Source organism: Adiantum capillus-veneris, chromosome 17, assembly GCF_014529385.1.
Source record: "Adiantum capillus-veneris isolate H3 chromosome 17, ASM1452938v2, whole genome shotgun sequence".
Classification (NCBI taxonomy): Eukaryota; Viridiplantae; Streptophyta; class Polypodiopsida; order Polypodiales; family Pteridaceae; genus Adiantum; species Adiantum capillus-veneris.
Window position 1 is genome coordinate 83,074,189 of NC_140947.1, and position 19,592 is coordinate 83,093,780.

Below are 19,592 nucleotides of genomic sequence, written 5' to 3' on the forward strand. Positions count from 1 at the left end.
GGTTTGCAGGAATTTTAGGGTTTCTGGCAGAAATTAGGATTTCTGCTGTCCGCCACGTCATCACTTTGTGACAGCAGCTATGTTTAGCAGGATAGATCTAAAGAGTGGGTACCATCAGATACGCATTAGATCAGAGGATGTGCACAAGACTGCTTTTAGAACGACGTTTGGCCTTTACGAATTTTTAGTGATGCCCTTTGGTCTCACAAATGCTCCTGTTACGTTCAATAGGATGATGGACAGAATTTTCCGTCCACACCAGCAGTTTGTTGGTACATTCTTTGATGACATGATAGTCTACTCAAAGAATGAAGAGGAGCATAGGCATCACTTGGCCATTGTGTTCAAAGAGTTACGCAGTCATAAGTTGCTCATCAATGCAAAGAAAAGTGAGTTTTTTCTGGAAGAGATTCACTTTCTGGGACACATTGTCTCAAAGGATGGTGTCAGAATGGATCCTGCAAAAGTTGAAGCGATCAAGTCATGGCCAGATTTGAAGACGGTGCATGATGTCCGAAGCTTCTTGGGACTGAGCTCCTATTACAGAAGGTTTATCTGAAATTTCGCTGAGATTGCTTCACCTTTACATGCTCTTCAAAAGAAGGCAGTCACCTTTAGATGGACACAAAAAGAGATTTCAGCTTTTAATCTCTTAAAAGAAAAGATGACTTCAGATCCATTCATTGTGTTGCCAGATCTTAGGAAGTCGTTTGTGGTCCAGTGTGAAGCCTGCAGTAGTAGGATTGGTGCAGTGCTAATGCAAGATGGCAGGGTAGTAGCCTATGAGAGCAGAATTTTGCAAGGGCCAGAGATGACCATGCAGGTCTATGAGAAAGAGTTATTGGCTGTGATTCATGCGCTCTTAAGTTGGAAACACTACTTGCTAGGTGCAGATTTCGTTGTCCAAACGGACCATCAGACCTTGCGCTACTTCTTGACACATACAAAGTTATCTGAGAAGCATATGCGATGGGCAAATATCTTGTCCATGTTCCATTTTCAGATTGTGCATGTGGAAGGCAAGAAGAATGTTGTGGCTGATGCCTTGTCAAGGAAGCCACAAATTTCAGCTGTGTCAATTCCTTATCATCATGAACTTGATGATATGAGGGAACAATATGAAAGTGATGAAGATTTTGCAAGGGTCTTCGAGCAGCTAATGCATGGACAACGTCATGAACACTATCTCCATCAAAGATGGATTCATGATGATGCATGGCAGATTGTGTGTCACAAAGCCATTGCGACGCAAAGTTATGGAAGAGAGTCATGTCCCACCGTATGCAGGGCATCGTGGTATCGATGCTACAGTTAAAGCGGTTGAGACATTCTTCTACTGGCCTACATTGAGAAGAGATGTGGATGCCTTTGTGCGAGAATGCCTAATATGCCAAAAGGTCAAGTTTGACAGGCAAAAGGCACCAGGGTTATTGCAACCACTACCTATTCCAGATAAACCATGGGAAAGTATTGCTATGGATTTTATCTTTGATCTTCCGAGAACGTAGATAGGAAACGATGGTATTTGGACCATTATTTGTAGATTTAGCAAATAGGCTCATTTTATTCCTGTCAGGAAGAAGATAAAACCAGATCAGATGGCACGCTTGTTTATGAGCAATATTTTCAAGTATCATGGCATGCCACAGTCGATTGTTAGTGACCGTGATCCACGCATGACAAGTTTGTTCTGGAGAGGCTTGTTTGAGAATATGGGCACAACGCTCAAATTCTCTTCGTCATTTCATCCTCAAACAGATGGCCAGTTAGAAGAGGCAAATTCTACTGTCCTAGATGATTAGATCTGCTGAAGTGTTATGTGTCAGAGCATAAAGGAAAGTGGGAGCAGTACTTGCCATTGGTGGAGTATGCATACAATAATACAGTGCATTCATCAACTGGCAAGGCACCTTTTGAGATAGTTGAAGGTGGCAAGAAAGTTCCTCCCATACTGCATACAAAGGACAAGATATTTGAAGCAGATAAGTATGTTCAGGACATGGATGAAATGTACAAGAAGGTCAATGTAACAGACTTGGACACTCCCAAGTCAAGAATCAACCGTGACAACTCCAAATAACCACTTCCAAAACAATTCACAGATCACAATACTGGCCCGGCGGAGTTCCGTGCCTAGAGATATTGGCCCCAAAGACTGGCGCCCCTTTTGGTATTTCTTTTTATATTAATCAAATCAAAGTATAAGAGAGTGGCTAGGGTTTCACTCTCAGACTCTGCTCCAGATGCTCTGAGAAGTGAGGCCCTCACCACTAATTTAAAGGTTACAAGGGATGCCCAAAAGCAGAGCCCCAAAAGCTTGAAAGCAAAAGCAGATTCTCTCTCTCTCTCTCTCTCAATGAGAGTCAGTAAAAAGCAAGTTCTCTTTTTCTCTTTCTTTCTCCCAAATCAAAGCGAAAACCTGAGATCTGCGTCGCTCAAAATTTCCTTTTAATTTTTTTTAAAAAAAATTTCAGCCTCTGGGATTTCCGGAAATTAGGGTTTCTGGCAGAAATTAGGGTTTGCAAGAATTTCAGGGTTTCTGGCAGAAATTAGGGTTTCTGTTGTCCGCCACGTCATCACTTTGTGACATACCTCCCTCTTGAAAGCATTGTAATCGACCGCGATTACGCCTGCAAAACCGACAAAAGCCATAAATCGTCTTAGCAGACACTGACTGTTAGTTCCTATGTACTAGGAACACACATCTAGCACATGTACAAAATCGACAGTCACATCACACGACATCACAGGACATCACCAGACATCACAGGACATCACATGACATTCAACATTCATTCGGATCTTAGACCATGATTTATCGGCAATGTAGCTAGCAATCACATCTAGGTCCAATCGAGACCTCATCGATGTCCGATTGACTAACCCCTATTGCAACCATGTCTATTCGAGATCAATCAGACCAAAATGCTGCAGTCATTTCGTCTATCAGTTCCTGCACTCACAAGAAGTCAAGAACAAATCAGTATCATAATCAGGAATTCCATTTCATAAAGTCATGCAGCAGAATACTGTCAGCTCTCAGTATCCCTGAAGCTCAAAGAGACATCAGTGACTTCAGTATCAAAATCGAGGCATCTGTTGACAAAGGAGCGGAGTAACTCCCCTCTTGTGCATCCCACTGCACCAGATCTTCGGCCAAGCTAAGTTTTTGGGTTCCGTTTGGAGTAGACTATGCTAAACCAAAACATTGAGGTAAAGTTTCACAATCCGAGGAGTATCTGCTAGGTCCTCCTCCTCCATCCACTTCGCATCAAATACAGGAAAGTTCTTGAACTAAACCAAGAACCGCCTTTCTTCGTATCATTATGTGCCAAAATCTGTTCAGGAACAACGATCTCCTCGTTTTCTTCCACTGCGGGTTGCTCATCAGGCTCCCCATCATCAGGCACATCACCCTTAACAGGGTTCAAGAGACTCACATGCAATGCATTATGAATCCTCAAGTATCTGCCAGTTCCAATCGGAAGGAGACATCATTTATCTTGTCAGTGATCTGGAAAGGTCCTTAGTATCACATACTAAGCTTTGGAAAAAGCCTCTCCTTTCTCTTTTTCTTTCGCAGGCGTGCCTTCTCAAAAGTAACAGCACCCAATCATCCTCCTTCAATTTCAAGTCGCGACGATGGCGATCCGCTGCCTTTTTCTGTCGTTCTTGAGACTCCTGTAAAGTCTCGCGAACCTTGGCAAAAGCCGTATCCAAATCTCGCGAATATTCATCCGCTTCCAATATCTAATCTTCCGTGCTCAGAAAGGATGGAACCTTCGCAGCACTTTCAACAATCTCACATGGCGTCTTCCGCGTCGAAGAGTGTATCGTGTTATTGTAGGCAAATTCCACCAAAGGTAAGTTCTTTTCCCATTGAGTCTTCTGATCCGAGATACAAGACTTCAATAACTCTAAAACCACTGAATTGGCAATCTCAGATTGCCCGTCAGTCTACAAGTGGAACGATGATGAGAACTGCAACCGCGTGCCAATGTTCTTCCAAATTGCCTTCCAAAACAAACTCATAAATCTGGGGTCTCTGTCGGAGACAATCGTCTCTGACGTACCATGTAATTGGAAAATCATCGTGATCATTCTGTGTTCTCGGGAGATCAAACATGAAATCCATTTCAATATTTTCCCAGGGGCGGGTGGGTATGGGTAAAGGCTGTAACAATCCCTGTGCCTTATGCTTGTCAAACTTGACCTTCTGGCATACCAAGCAACTACGCTCAAACTCTTCCACATCCTCCTGAGTCTCCGCTAAAAGAAATATCTCTCTACCCCTTTCATGGTGGTAGCAATGCCGCGGTGACCCGTGAAAGGTGGACAGTGGCATTCAGTCATAACCTTATCCCTCAACGGCTGTGTAACGCACAACATAGTCTTTTTCATCAAGTAGCCTTCCCGAAGGGAGTATCCCGCTACTGTCTCCCCATCCCGTATCCGTGTGAAAATATCTGCAAAATCTGTATCTGTGGCATACTGATCGACCATATCCTCGAAGCTCCTATGATGTATTGCGGAAATAGCCAGAACCAACGGTTTCCGAGACAAAGCATCTGCCACCACATTCTTCTGTCCCTGCACATGGACAATTTGGAAGTGGAACTGTGACAAGATGTTCGCCCACCGCATCTGCTTTTCCGAAAGCTGCTTCTGTGACAAGAAGTAGCGCAAACTCTGATGGTCTGTAAAGACAGTAAAATCCGCTCCGAGTAGGTAATGCCGCCACTGAGTAAGAGCATGGATAACCGCCAAAAGCTCTCTCTCATAGATCTGTGCTGTCATCTCCGGCCTAGAGAACAAACGGCTCTCGCAAGCTATGACATGGCCTTCTTGCATCAAGACCGCACCCAGACTACGACCACAAGCATCACAATATACTTCAAATGACTTCTGCAAGTCCGGCAAAGTCAAAATAGGTCCCGTAGTCAATTTCTCTTTGAATATCCGAAAGGCAGTCACCTCTGTGGGTCCCCACGAAAAAGGTACTCCTTTCTGTGTCAAGGTAGGCAAAGGGGAAGCAACCTCTGCAAACTTTCGTATGAACCGCCTGTAGTACGAACACAGTCTCAAGAAGCTTCTAACTTCATGGACATTCCTCAAGTCGGGCCAATCAAGGATAGTCTCTATCTTGGCCCGGTCCAGTTGCACTCCTGCTGCTGACACAATGTGTCCCAAAAAGTGTATCTCTGGTAGGAAAAATTCACTTTTCTTTGCATTAATCACTAACGTGTGATCTCGTAATGCCTGAAAGACTTGAAGCAGATGATCTCTGTGTTCTGCCTCATTCTTGGAGAAAACAATGATGTCGTCAAAGAGAGTGCCAACAAATAGCCTGTACTCTCGAAAAATCCTATCCATCATCCGGTTAAATGTCGCAGGAGCATTGGTTAAGCCAAAAGGCATCACCAGAAACTCAAATAACCCAAAAGTCGTCCGAAAAGCTGTCTTGTAGACATCTCCTGGCGCTATCCTGATATGATGATATCCACTCTTCAAGTCAATCCTGCTAAAGCACGAGGATCCGTGTAACCTGTGGAGTATATCATCGATCCTAGGAATCGGAAATCTGTTCTTGATGGTGATTTCGTTGAGAGCTATAATCGATGCACATTCTTCAAGATCCATCTTTCTTCAAAACCAACAACACTGGAGAGCAATACGGTGAAGTACTAGGCTGGACAAGACCCTTTTCCAAGAGGTCTTTCATTGGGTTCATAATCTTTTCATTCTGTACTCGGCTCACACGGTAAGGTGGCCGATTCGGTGGCGTGCTTCCAGGTATCAGATCAATGGTTTGATCTTCAGGCCCTCTGAAAAGCAATCGGCATGAGTGTGGAGAAAAATCTTGGCGTTCTTTTGATCAGGTCAAAACATATTCAACCTTTATCCAGCGTTCAGTTCTCTTCCAAAAGAATGAGTAAGAAACTGAAGTTCATCAAGTACAATCTCTAAGCCCTTGATTTATCAAAGTCGCTTTCTCGGCCGGGTAGTCAACCACGGCGTAGTTCTTGTGGTACCAAGGGATCCTGAGTAGAACGTCACTCGCGTGCCCTGAACACCCCTGTCATTGCAAACGAAGTTTGCCAATGCTCTGTGTAATGGCAACATCCCATCCGGGTGCCAGTCGAACTACCTCCGCCTATGGCGTCAGTTTGTTGGGCGTAATTCCAAATCGAGCCGCCAATTCCAAGTGAAAAGAAGTTGGCCTTGGCTCCTTCAAAAGAGCTTCCTGATCCTTCACTTTGCCCCAAAAGCGGCAAAGTTTGTACTTCCATTCATTAGATTCGGTGCAGGTCCCACGCCATGTTGTACCAGTTCTGCTTTTCTATCTGCCTTTTCTGCCACATTCCTCAGCTGCTCTCGAACTCTCAGGCCTGTCGTCGTCTTTATCATTCTGGTCTTTCTGTGCCTTATTAGGGCACTTCGCGGAGATATGTCGCTGTTCCCCGCATCCAAAGCACTTCCCCTCTCTGATGAAGTGAGCTCTCTCCTCAGGAGTAAGCTTGGGTTGTGCATCCTTTTTTTCTCTGCGTTGCTCTTTTTTCTTTCTACTTTCATTCCCAGAAGTCTGTTCGGCTCGTTGTGTCATGGCCTCATCTGTGGGGTAGGTCAGACTGCCAGAGTGAATGACAAAGCCCCGCTCGCATGACTCATCAACTCCTGAATAGAAGTTGACTTTTGTTCCAAGGAGTGATCTCGGATCTCTGTAGGTAGACCCAAGGTAAACCGCTCAATCTGTTCTCTGAACGAGATCTTCTTGAATGAAGAGGCGGGTAGAAAAGAGCTCCAGAATCTTTCACAATAAGCATTGATTGTATCTTTCTTGGTCATCCGATGGTTCCAAGCAGCTCGTATATCTCACTCAAACTCTTGAGTCAACCAAGAAGAAATAAAAAGCCTCTTAAATTTCAGCCATTTAACTGGCGCAGTCTTGTTTAAAAGAAGCGTGGACCACCAAGTACGAGCATTCCCCTTAAAGTAAGAGGCAGCTCTCCGAATCTTGGAGTGCTCTGAATAGCGTCCTCCAGCGAAAGCGATGTCAAACTGCTGTATAAAAGACAAAGCCTTCGAAGCATTTGAGTATCCTGAAAAAGTATCAAACTTGATCGAGTGGCCACCTTCCTTAAACTCTCGGACTTTCTTGCTTTTATCTTCGAGAAAGTCATACTGGTTGGCTTTGTAAAAATTCTTCTTGTTCGCATAAAACTTTCCGTCATCGGAATCTGAGCTGTCTGTAGACGAGTCCTCAGTAGAACTGTCAGTCTCTGGCGAGATGTAGCCTTCTTCTTGCCCTTTCCGAAGCTTTGTTTCTTGCTTCGCTTTTTACCTTTTCTGTCTTCTTCGCTCGAATCTGAAGAGCTAGAAGAACTGTCAGAAGAAGAAGAAGAAGAAGAACTGGGTACTCCTTCAAATCGAACACGCTTCTTTTGTTTCTTTGCCTTGTCAAAAGTCGACTGACGACCCAAATAACCTGGAAAGTCAGTGCTTTTCTTCTGCTTTTTGCCGTGCTTTTTGGCTTTCTTTTGCGCGTCAAAAAGCTGAGCAATCCGTGCATCAACCACGTTCTCCAGTTCCTTCTCCGTATATTTCTTGGAGGCAGAAGGTTTCTTGAGAGCGGGTTTCGGGAGTGGTGTTGTGGTTCTCTGCCACTCCATCTGTACCTCTTCCAAAGAGGTCTGGTTCATATATTTTACCATCTTTGGGTCCTTGGCAAAATTGAGCATTATCTTTGTTGTATCGCCAATCAATTGACGACGCTCCATCTCTCTTTGCTCCGCCTGAGTAGGCCGAGGCGGGCCATACTCTCTATCCGAATCTTCGTTGTGATCCCAGCTCGCATCTCCAGATGCAGAGGGAGTCGATTGATCATTGCCTGAAGCCATAGGTGCCGCGGAAAAAAAAATTTCGGGGATCGGATTTCCCGTAGAAGAGAAATCGACCGTGCTCTGATACCACTGTAACAGACTTGGACACTCCCAAGTCAAGAATCAACCGCGACAGCTCCAAATAACCACTTCCAAAACAATTCACAGATCTCAATAGATTTGCACTGGCCCGACGGAGTTCCGTGCCTAGAGATATTGGCCCCAAAGATTGGCGCCCCTTTCGGTATTTCTTTTTATATTAATCAAATCAAAGTACAAGAGAGTGGCTAGGGTTTCACTCTCAGACTCTGCGTCCAGATGCTCTGAGAAGTGAGGCCCTCACCACTAATTTAAAGGTTACAAGGGATGCCCAAGAGCAGAGCCCCAAAAGCTTGAAAGCAAATGCAGATTCTCTCTCTCTCAATGAGAGTCAGTAAAAAGCAAGTTCTCTTTTTCTCTTTCTTTCTCCCAAATCAAAGTGAAAAGCTGAGATTTGCGTCGCTCAAAATTTCCCAAAAAAAAATAAAATTAATTTTTTCTTTTAATAAATTTCAACCTCCGCGATTTCCGGAAATCAGGGTTTCTGGCAGAAATTAGGGTTTGCAGGAATTTCAGGGTTTCTGGCAGAAATTAGGGTTTCTGCTGTCCGCCACGTCATCACTTTGTGAGAGTCAAAGTGGCCTTAGAAAGGACTCAGGCAAAGCAAAAGAAAGCAGCTGATCGTCACCGTCGTGAAGTGGTATATTCACTTGGTGATTGGGTGCTTTTACGCTTTGAAAAGGCAAGGTTAAAGAAGATGAAGGGCAAGGAAAGACTGTTTCCAAAGCTCAGCATGCGTTATTATGGGCCTTTTCAAGTGTGCGACATAATCAGTGATGTTGCATATAGGCTGAAATTGCCTGACAGTTGGAAGATTCACAATGCGTTTCATGTGAGTCTTCTCAGACCCTATGTGGGTGATGTGCCAGAGGATATGCCAGCTGAAGATCAGCCGGAAGTTGAGGAACTTGACGAGATCTTGGTCCCGGAACAGATTTTGGCACACAAAGAAAGGAAAGTGAAAGGCAAGGTTGCTAGGCGTTACTTGGTAAAGTTCAGAAACTATCCACCAATGGATTCTAAGTGGATGGAAGAAGGTGAACTTGTAGAGTCACCAACTGTGTTATCACTTTACCTTGAAGCCTTCGATTTGCAACCTACCTTGACCCCTTGAGTTTCAAAGCTACATGGATTGTCAGTGTGACAATGGCTTCTGAAATAAATGATGTACATAGTATTTAAAGTGAGCTCAAATGAAATACCTGTTACATGAATGTTAGAGCTGTAAAGATTGTCAGTTTGGCAATTGCTCTTATGGAATGTCCAAAACTTTGGTTAGTGCTATAGAAGTGAGTATTTCTTGTCAGTTTGTCAAGGATACAGTAATTGCTTCTATTAAAGGGTACATGTGTAACTGCATTCTTAAAATGTCGGTTTGGGTATGCTCGAAAGTGTTACTGGGCCTAACGTGTACTATAAGACAGTGGCAAAATGTGTGGCTACCATTTTGTCATTGGAAAGTTAGTGACTCAAAGCAATGGCAGAGTGCGAAGCTACCACTATGTCATTGGGACAGGGTTCACACGCAGGCAATACATGTGTTGACGAGGTGTTGAATACACCAGGGTTGACAATGAGCATTTATGTGTCGTACATGTGTCGACAGGTGTTGAATACATCAGTGTTGACTGTGAGCATGTACGACATAGATGCAAACGAGGACGTTTGAGATTTCAAGAGGGGGGTATGTCACCAGCGTGTGACTACTATCTATCCTTTTTGTTGATTTCTTTCTTATTATTTATTTACTCTCACTTTTTGGAAACACCCCTCGGGAAATCTAACTGCCCTGCATTGCATAGCTAGTGTGGAACTGTCCAGAGGGAGTCCAGGCCTGAGGGCAAGAGAGCGCTAAGGTTGGACAAGGACTATGGTTAGCCAAAGTGGGGTCATTGACTAGCCAAAGTGGAATCCTTTGCTACAGAGGCTACATGTCAGTTCTGGATGTGGCCGCAGTGTACAAAGAGGGTCAGATGACCTAGAAAGATACAATGGCAGCATCTCCTAAAATTTAGGGAACTGCTATTTTGGGACCTAAAAATGTGTTGGCGTCATTACCTCCGGAATGACAAGGGGAACATTTTCTTACTCTTCCGTGAAGTCAACTGGGCAACCGGTTGGGAGATTTTTAGGCGGCAACCCCGAAATGGGAAAATGCTTGTAAATGTGCCAAGTGGCACCTTCTGGTGCACTTTCCTCATGCAACAAGAAGTGGCGCTGAATTTGAAGGAGGGAGAGCCCCATTTTCAGATTTTGTCACAGGTTAAGAGCTATGGAGTGCTTGCTTTCCCTCTTATGCACAGTGCGGTGCTAGGAGTGATGCCTTGCACGCTACGCACTGCCCTCTCTCTCCCCTTTGGCAGTATGTTATGCCCCTCTAGTGGGCTCTTCATTTGACCAATGTACAGTTGTGTGGGTTCATGCACGATTGCCGAGGCAAGAGCCTCTTGCACAGGTACAGGATTAGCTAGCGGCTAATCCCCCGCAGGTACAGGTGATTCGGAGAGGTTTCACGCTCGAAATCTCGTCCGATTCAAAGGGCAAGTAGCCCTACAGGTGCGGGAGCTCGAGGACTTGCTACGGATGCAACCGGCACGCGAAACGGAGCCCGAAACAGTAAATTACAGCCTGCTGTGTATTTTTGCAGGTTTAGGGTTTGGCTCTAAACGAACCCTAATACCCCCAGGAGGTTCGGGGACACAAGGGGACCGCTGTACAAGTGATCTGGCGCATTTTCGGGGCTGAAAACAGAGAATTCAGCGTGCTGCAGATTCTCGCCAGGTTTTGCAAAGTGCCCGTATGCATCGGGAAAGTCATTTAATGCGTGGGAATACTGACCGTGAAGGGTTCTAGTACAGTTATGCTACCGAAATCAGGCCAGAACAGTCAAAATTCAGCCAAGGTTGTGCGGGGTAGCTTGGAAAGAACCATAGCGTTTATTCCCTCTTTTAAACAATAAAGAAATACCGAAAGGGGCGCCTAAGTTAGGGGCCAATCTAGTGTTGGTCTTCTCATACAGGTGCATTCTAGCATCTGTATCCCATTCCCCTCTCTTGTGTCATTATAGCGCAGGTAGAATAGACGACTAATAATGGGTGAAAGCTAAATCAAGGTTTGAAGTAAAGTCTACCGCCCTTTTTGGATTGAACAGGCCGGTTTCAGTAGTACGAACACAAACCCAAGAAGCTTCTAACTTCATGGACATTCTTCAAATCGGGCCAATCATGGCAGGGTCCATCTGCACTCCTACTGCTGAGACAATGTGTCCCAAAAAGTGTATCTCTGGTAGGAAAAATTCACTTTTCTTCCCATTAATCACCAACTTGTGATCTCGTAATGCCTGAAAGACCTGTAGCAGATGTTCTCGATGTTCTACCTCATCCTTGGAGAAAACAATGATGTCGTAAAAGAAAGTGCCAACAAATAGTCTGTACTCTCGAAAAATCTTGTCCGTCATCCGGTTAAATGTCGCAGGAGCATTGGTTAGGCCAAAAGGCATTACCAAAAACTCAAATAACCCAAAAGTCGTCCGAAAAGCTGTCTCGTAGACATCTTCCGGGGCGATTTGGATCTGATGATATCCGCTCTTCAAGTCGATCCTGCTAAAACACGAGGATCCTTGTAGTCGGTCAAGAATATCATCGATCCTAGGAATCGAAAATCTGTTCTTGATGGTGATTTTGTTGAGAGCTCTATAATCGATGCACATTCTCCAAGATCCATCTTTCTTCAAAACCAACAACACTGGAGAGCAGTACGGTGAAGTATTAGGCTGGACAAGACCCTTTTCCAAGAGGTCTTTCACTTGGTTTATAATTTCTTCGTTCGGGGATCAGCTCACACGGTAAGGTGGCCGGTCTGGTGGTGTGCTTCCAGGTATCAGATCAATGGTATAATCCTCAGGACAAGCGGGTGGTAACTCGCCTGACAGCCCCTTTGAAAAGCAATTGGCATGAGTATGGAGAAAATCTTGGCGTTTTTTATTAAGTTTAGACATATTTGTCCTATTCTCATCATTCAACTCTTTCAAAAAGATCGAGTAAACAAACAGACTGGATTTCATTAATTTTCAAACGGCCGAAGCAGATACAATAGGGATATACTTGCCCTTAAGTTTCACATCAAGTACAATAGTTCGGCCCTTCTCTGTAGTCAAAGTCGCTTTTCTTGTCCGATAGTCGACCACGGCGTTGTTCTTATGGTACCAGGGAATTCCCAGGAGGACATCACAACCTTCCAAGGGCATTATGTAGAAGTCCTCGTGTCCCAAATACCCCTGACAATGCAATCGAAGTTTGCCAATGACAGGTGTAATGGCTACGTCCCTGTTGGGTGCCGCTAGAATTGCCTCTGCTAGTGGTCCCATCCGATCGGGTGTGATCTCGAGCCGCGCCGCCAATTCAGGTGAAATGAAGTGGGCCTTGGATCCTCCATCAAAGAAAATCAAAGCTTCTTGGTCTTTCATTTTGCCCCAAGCTCGGCAAAGTTGTGTACTCTCGTCAATCGTGCTTGGGTCAGTACCCATGCAATCTGAAACCAGTCCTGCTTTCATCTTGCCTTTTCGTCCACGTTCCTCAGCTGCTTTTGAACCCTCACGCCTGTCTTCATCCTTGTCGTTTTGTTCTTTTGGTACCTTTTGAGGGCACTTCGCGGAGATATGCCCAGTTTCCCCGCATCCAAAGCATTTCCCCTCTTTGATGTAGAGAGCTCTCTCTCAAAGAGTGAGCTTGGGTCGTGCATCCTTTTCTTTCTTTTTTGGGTTGCTCTTCCTCTTTCTACTTTCATTGTTCGAAGTCTTTTCGGTCCTTTGCGTCATGATTTCATATGTGGGGTAGATCAAATTGCCTGAATGAATGGCAAAACCCCGTTTCGCATGACTCATCAGTTCCTGAATGGAATCTGACTTTTGCTCTAAGCAGTCATCTCGGATCTCTGTAGGAAGTCCCAAGGTAAACCGCTCAATCTGTTCTTTGAACGAGATCTTCTTAAATGAAGAGGCTGGTAGAAAAGAGCTCTAGAATCTCTCGCAATATGCGTCCAATGTATCCTTCTTGGTCATCCGAAGATGGTTCCAAGCAGTTTGTATGTCGCGTTCGTACTCCCGAGTCAACCAAGAAGAAATAGAAAGCCTTTTAAATTTCAGCCATTTAATTGGCACTGTCTTGTTCAATAGAAGCGTGGACCACTAAGTTCGAGCATTTCCCTTGAAGTAAGAGGTAGCCCTCCGAAGCTTGGAGTGCTCTGAGTAACGCCGTCCAGAGAAAGCTATGTCAAACTGCTGTATGAAGGCCAAAGCCTTCGAAGCATCTCGATATCCAGAAAACGTGTCAAATTTAATTGATTGTCCACCTTTAAAATCTCGGACTTTTTTGCTTTTCTCCTCTTGAAAGTCATACTGGTTGGCTTTGTAAAAATTCTTCTTCTTTGCATAGAACCTGTGATCATCGGAGTCTGAATTGTCTAAAGACGAGTCCTTTGTAGAACTGTCAGAAACTGGGCGAAATCTAGGCTTCTTTGCCTTTTTCTTGCCCTTTCCGAAGCTTTGCTTTTTCCCTTTTCTTTCTTCTTCGCTCAAGTCAGAAGAGCTAGAACTGCTAGAAGAAGAAGAACTAGATACTCCTTCAAATCTGACATGCTTTTTCTTCTTTCTTGCCAAGGCAAAAGCAGATTGATGACCCAAATAACCCGGGAAGTCGATTCCTTTCTTCTGCTTTTTGTCGTGCTTTTCAGCTTTGTTCTGTGTGTCAAAAAGCTGAGAAATCTGTGTGTCAACCACCTCTTCTAATTCTTGCTTTGTAAACATCCTTGGAGTAGGAGGTTTCTTGAGTGCCGGTTTGAGGGGTGGTTTTGTGGTTTGCCGCCACTGTGAATGCACCTCAAGGAAGGAGGTCTGGGTCATAAATTTTGCAAATTCAGGTCCTTCGCAAAATTTAGCATCATCTTTGTTGCATCGTCAATCAATCGTCGACGCTCCATCTCTTCAAGCTCCGCCTGAGTAGGCCGAGGTGGGCCATAGTCCTCGCTTGAATCTTCTTTGTGATTTCTTCCCGCATCTCCGGATGCAGAGGAAGTCGATTGATCTCTGTCTGAATCCATAAGTGCCGTGTAAAAAGGATCGGATTTCCCGGTTGAAGAGAAATCGGCCGTGCTTTGATACCACTGTAACAAACTTGGACACTCCAAGTCAAGATTCTACCGCGACACGACAGGAATTCACTTCAAAACAGTTCACAGTTCACAATTGATTCGACACGGCCCGACGAAGATCCGTGCCTAGAGATATTGGCCCCAAAGACTGGCGCCCTTCTTGGTATTTCTTTTTGTATTAATCTGTTGCACATAGTACACGGGAGTGGTTGGGTCTCACTCTCAGACTCTGCGTCCAGATGCTATGAGAAGTGGGAGCCCAACTACACTTATAAAGGTTTTACAAGGGATGCCAAAAGCAGAGCCCAAAAGCTGAAAATCTAAAGCTTTCACAAATAAAGCATATCCTCTCACAAGACATTGCTTGATTAATATAAAGCAACAAGGCTCTCTCTCTTTCTCTTGCATAGAATAAAGCAAGCCAAAAGCTGGCACTGCTTTTTTTTTAACGCAATCTGCCACGTGAGCAAGTCTGTACAGTTTCCGCGTTTTCCGGCGCCATTTTCGGGACTTCGTACGGTAGTGCCATGTCAACAAGACAAGCTTGCTTTCCAGGGACTGTTTCTTGCCAAAGGTGTGTGTGTGTGTATTGGGCAGCCACGTCACCAATTTGTGACACGCTGACAATGCTGACGTGGCAGTTGTATGGATTTTCATGATTTATGTTGGCAGCTTTTGGGCATCGTTGTTCGATCAGATGCTTTTGAGTTTGAAGGCTTTTCATGTAAACTGCTTTTGAGGCCTAGGGCCTTTAAATATGAGGCCATGGGCTCATTCTCTGGCATGCTTATGGACGAAGGTGCAGAGGATGGAGTACCGGCTTGTACTTTGATGATGCAATATAAAGAAATACCGAAAGGGATGCCAAGCCGGTATTTTTTCGGTAGTTCTTTATATTGCATCATCAAAGTACGAGCCGCTGCTCCATCCTCTGCACCTTCGTCCAGAAGCATGCCAGAGAATGAGCCCATGGCCTCATATTTAAAGGCCCTAGGCCCCAAAAGCAGTTTACATGAAAAGCCTTCAAACTCAAAAGCATCTGGTCCAACAGCGATGTCCAAAAGCTGCCAACGTAAATCACGAAAATCCGTACAACTGCCACGTCAGCATTGTCAGCATGTTTTGCGGAAATGTGCCATGTCAGCACTGTCAACAGAAAATCCGGGCTGTCTGTACAATTGCCACGTCATCAGTTTTTGCACAAGTGAGGGTCCAGATTTATTTTTAATTCCTTTGTCACTTGGGCCCCATCGGACAGGGTCCCATAAGTTGGTAGGACGACTTCTTCTGCTGTTGCTTGTTCTTCTTAGGGTTTAGGCCCTTTAGCCGGGACCTGCAAGTCGGCTCCGTTCTTCAGTGGCTTGACACGTCTGCAGTTTGTGACAGGTGTGGACTTTTGACGCTTGATGGAAAAGATTTCAGTCAGGATTTGAATTGTTTCATTTATGAAATGAGTCCCTTGATGTGAAACTATCTCTATCTGGCAACCATATTGACATTGATATGTTCATATAAGAACCATACTCTGGACTTGGTTGTATTGTTAGGCAGGGTTTTTGTCTCTACCCATTTGTTGACATAACATGTAGCTATCACTATATACTTTCTTGAAGGGTCCTATGCAATCCAAACTTTATTTCATGAATATTCCCAATGATTGTGTTGTGGCCAGAGATGTCATATACGTTGCATTAGGTCTGCCCATTCTCTGACAAAGATCACATGCTCTACAAAAAGCTTTGACATCTGACATCATACTCTTATGTCACAAGACTGTGACAACCACTATATATATTTGTTGGTTTCTTTCCCTTGATTTTTATTTAATTTTTGGGACCCTCTTGTTAAAATCACAAATGCCCGTACATTGCATGGCTAGTGTGAAACGGTCAGTGGCCGACAGTCTCACTCGTAGTCAGGAAGGGCAGGTGTCCATGAGATGGTAGGGCTAGTTGGCACTGAAATCCGAGCAGTAAAAGGTTGGCTAGGCTCAATTCAAAGTCATTTAGGCTCCTCGGCAAGACTTTATAAGTTGGTGGGTACTAGGAAATTAAACCATAGGGAGTCAAATGGACACTTGGCAGTAGGGAAGCTGCATGCATGCCAACACACACGTTCCAAAAGCCTCATCTAAGAGGGGGCGCCCAAATTTGAGTTGGACGCTGATTTTTGGACTTCATAAGTGTGCTACACAGTGTGTGTGAGTAGTGGGTGCAGGTGATCACAGCTTTAATGGAAAGCTTGCCTTCTCCCTTCCTGTATGTAGCGCGATGATTTGCTCTCGCGCATCTCTCTCTCTCTCTCTCTCTCTCTCTCTCTCTCTCTCTCTCTCTCCCCTTTGCACATATGGTAATGCCCCTCTAGTTGGACTCCTTAGATGACCATGTACAGTTCTGGGGGGTTTATGCGTGTTTGCCAAGGCAAGAGCCTTTTGTACAGGAACCGGATTAGCTAATCGCTAATCCCCTTTAAGTATGCACAGTTCCATCGCAAAGGAATGCGAAAACGAAGAGTTTTCTCGTGTGAAAACTCGTCTGATTTAAAGGGGAACTGTTCCATTGCGTGCGGGACCTCTTGACACACGCGTAGACATGTTTGCTCCCTTCAAAATGATGCGAAACAGGGAATTACAGCCTGCTGTGTTTTTTTGCAGGCTAAGGGCACCGAAATTGCAAGTTATCGCCAAGGGAGCCTTGGGAAAGCCTTGGGTGCTTGTACATGACAATTTAGAGAGATCTCCCATGAGGAATCTTGTCTAATTCAGTATTGGGTTTTGACTGACTGTACAATTACGAACTAGTGACAACTTGTGACTCCTAACTAATGTGTAGAAGCCGCTTCTGTGTAGACTATCTCTTGGGGCAAGTTCCCACTATCTACAAACATGCTTCTCTTAAGCTTGGGTTGTGGGTTTAATCCTCAAAGTAGCATGTCCCCAAGATTACGAAAGTATGTAAGATTATTTTTGTATATAAGATAACTTTCACACTCGAGACTACTTTCCTTAGAATCTCCACCTTGAGGGGTGTGATGAGGGCCGCGTGGCCCAAAAACGAAACGAAATAGAATCTTCAGCACTCCCATTGGTTGGTGCTCTTCATCCTAAGCTTGTAAAGCAGACCCCACGTTTGTATGGCATGTCTTTAAACATGCCTTCAAAAGCACACACCTCCCTCGTAGGCATGTCTCACATATGGGAAAGCAATCTCTATTGCCCAGGTTTTCATATTTGGACCAAGTTACAGACCTTGGTCTATTTCATTTTTGGACTATATCCACGAGGACTTTGCATCTAGGGAATTAAAGGCTATTGAGATCACAATGGTGTTCTTCAGTCAAGTTTCAATGGACTTTCTATTGAGCAAAGAGATAGGAATGTGCATTGGCACCTCAAAACGATGGAAATCCATTGAACCTAGTGGAACCTGTCTATTTACTCAAAAACCACATGAAACATTTGGGCTAGTCAAATTGCACGTGTTCAGGAGGACAACAATGGTGACCATTTTTTGACAGCTTATTGTAGCCAACACTATCACCTTCCCTAGAGTCGTCCTTAGCCTAGTTGTCTCTAGCTTTAAAACAAACTCTCTCTTAGAAGGTGATATAAGAAACACCTTGCTTTTCTCATTGCTAAAGCCTCGAGCGTTGATCAAGAAATCTTTTTGTCTATGAAAATCATTTTGTTGCCTCTTTTCATTCATGAAAATCTCTGCAACCATATGCACGGTACATACTATACATATTTCACGGATTGGCTTCACACAGCACATCTTTCAACATGTAAAAATGTGTGGCATTATAGTCAGATTTTATGCTTTCACGTTCTTTCTTATAGTTTAACATCTATGCATGCTTACTTATGCTATTGTTTTTATCTTTGATCAATAATGCTAGAAATAAAAGAAGTTTTTATAACGTTGTAATATATTATGACACCCTCTCTCTCTCTCTCTCTCTCTCTCTCTCTCTCTCTCATACACACACACACACACACAAAGTAAGAGCACACCTTATAGCTAAGGCCGTGGATGTTAAATTGTGTGCAGTCGGGGTGCTGCATTCCACCGGCCATATGCGGGTATGCCATAGCCGGGCCAACGACGTGGAACAATCCCAGCAATAAGGACGCAGAGGCAGACTGTTCAAAGTGGAGTAACGACCTGGGAGTGCTTTGCTATGCTTGCGACGCTTGCCGCGCAGGTGTGGTGGCAAATATCAAACGCGAGTGGCGTAACGTTGCTATTCTCTGCGTCGTTGTGCTGGTTGTGTTGATCATCGTCTACATCATCGGCTGCTGCGCCTTCCGCAATGCCCAAACTGAGGATCTCTTCAAGCGGTACGAGGAACAGTACCGCTCTCGCAGCTGGAGGCGTCGCAACTGGTTTCGCAGCTCTGCCTACTAGCCTCCATTGCCACCACAAAAACCCCCTCCCCTCTGTATCATGTATATGCCTCCTCCATGTTCATTACTCTTTTGAGTCTTTTATTGTTATCTTGTGTCATCTGTGTTATAGAAAACAACTTGGTTGTTAATGGATGGATGGAGAGAGAGAGAGAGAGAGAGAGAGAGAGAGAGAAGAAGAAGAAGAAGAAGAGGAAGAAGTAAAGTTTTAATATCTAGGAACAATCCCAAGAGACATCAAAGATCTATCGGACAAGTCTTGAACTCAAGAGGGAGCTTAGATAACCAATTTACCACACTTGGATGATAGAAAGATTATTCGAGACAAGGAAAAGTGGTTTGAGTTCTTGACTAGTAGGCTCCATTTATGTGTCTAGTTCACTTTCATGTGGTGTATGTAGTATATGGAAGACTAAAATAGTAGTTGAATTGGCTCTACATGTTGCTAACAGTCTCAAGTTCTTAAAATCGATCTTTTGACAAATGTAGTAGTTTAGATGGTTTTTCTTGTTTGCATACATGATTGATAGTTCGAGGGTTTCCAAAGATATGCAATTAGGTGCATCGTCCATAGCGTAAGGTTCTCGAAAGTATGGCATGGAGATAGTATAAATGTATATAGTATGTTCAAGGTGGAGATTCCATTTGTGTTCGTAATGTACATGATTTCTTACTTTTGTGGCTCCACAAATGGTACAATTTTTGGATTGCTTTTGTATGAGTCCTTGCGAAGTTTCTATGGATATTTGGCCAAATATTGTAAGATGCCATTCGAAATATGAGCTTGTGGCGTGCCGTTTTTGTGATGAGGTTGAGCAAGTAGGATTTCAAGATTTCTGCATAGAACATGTGTTGGTTGTAGTATTATATGCTTGGAAAAGGTCAATAGATTTGGTTATAGCATTATATGCTTGGAAAAGGTCAATAGATTGTTGGCTGGAGCTGTAAAAGAAAGCTTAAACTTGAGCTGTGAAAGCAAGCTTAAACATCAAATATTTAATCGGTACTCGAAAAATTGGGAATATGAGTTCTAAAACATGCTCGATATCCATCACCGTCGT

General features: G+C 44.1%; 1 protein-coding gene across 1 annotated transcript in view; it reads left to right on the forward strand.

The window, feature by feature from the left end:
- Positions 1-18,662, forward strand: part of LOC147437584 (protein TORNADO 2-like) — a 38,102-nt gene extending 19,440 nt beyond the window's left edge. Inside the window, exon 2 of the mRNA XM_086487101.1 lies at positions 18,176-18,662. Within this exon, the coding sequence (XP_086343227.1) occupies positions 18,176-18,532 (357 nt within the window). The 3' untranslated portion in view covers positions 18,533-18,662. The remainder of the gene's footprint in view (positions 1-18,175) is intronic.
- Positions 18,663-19,592: the final 930 nt, after the last annotated feature.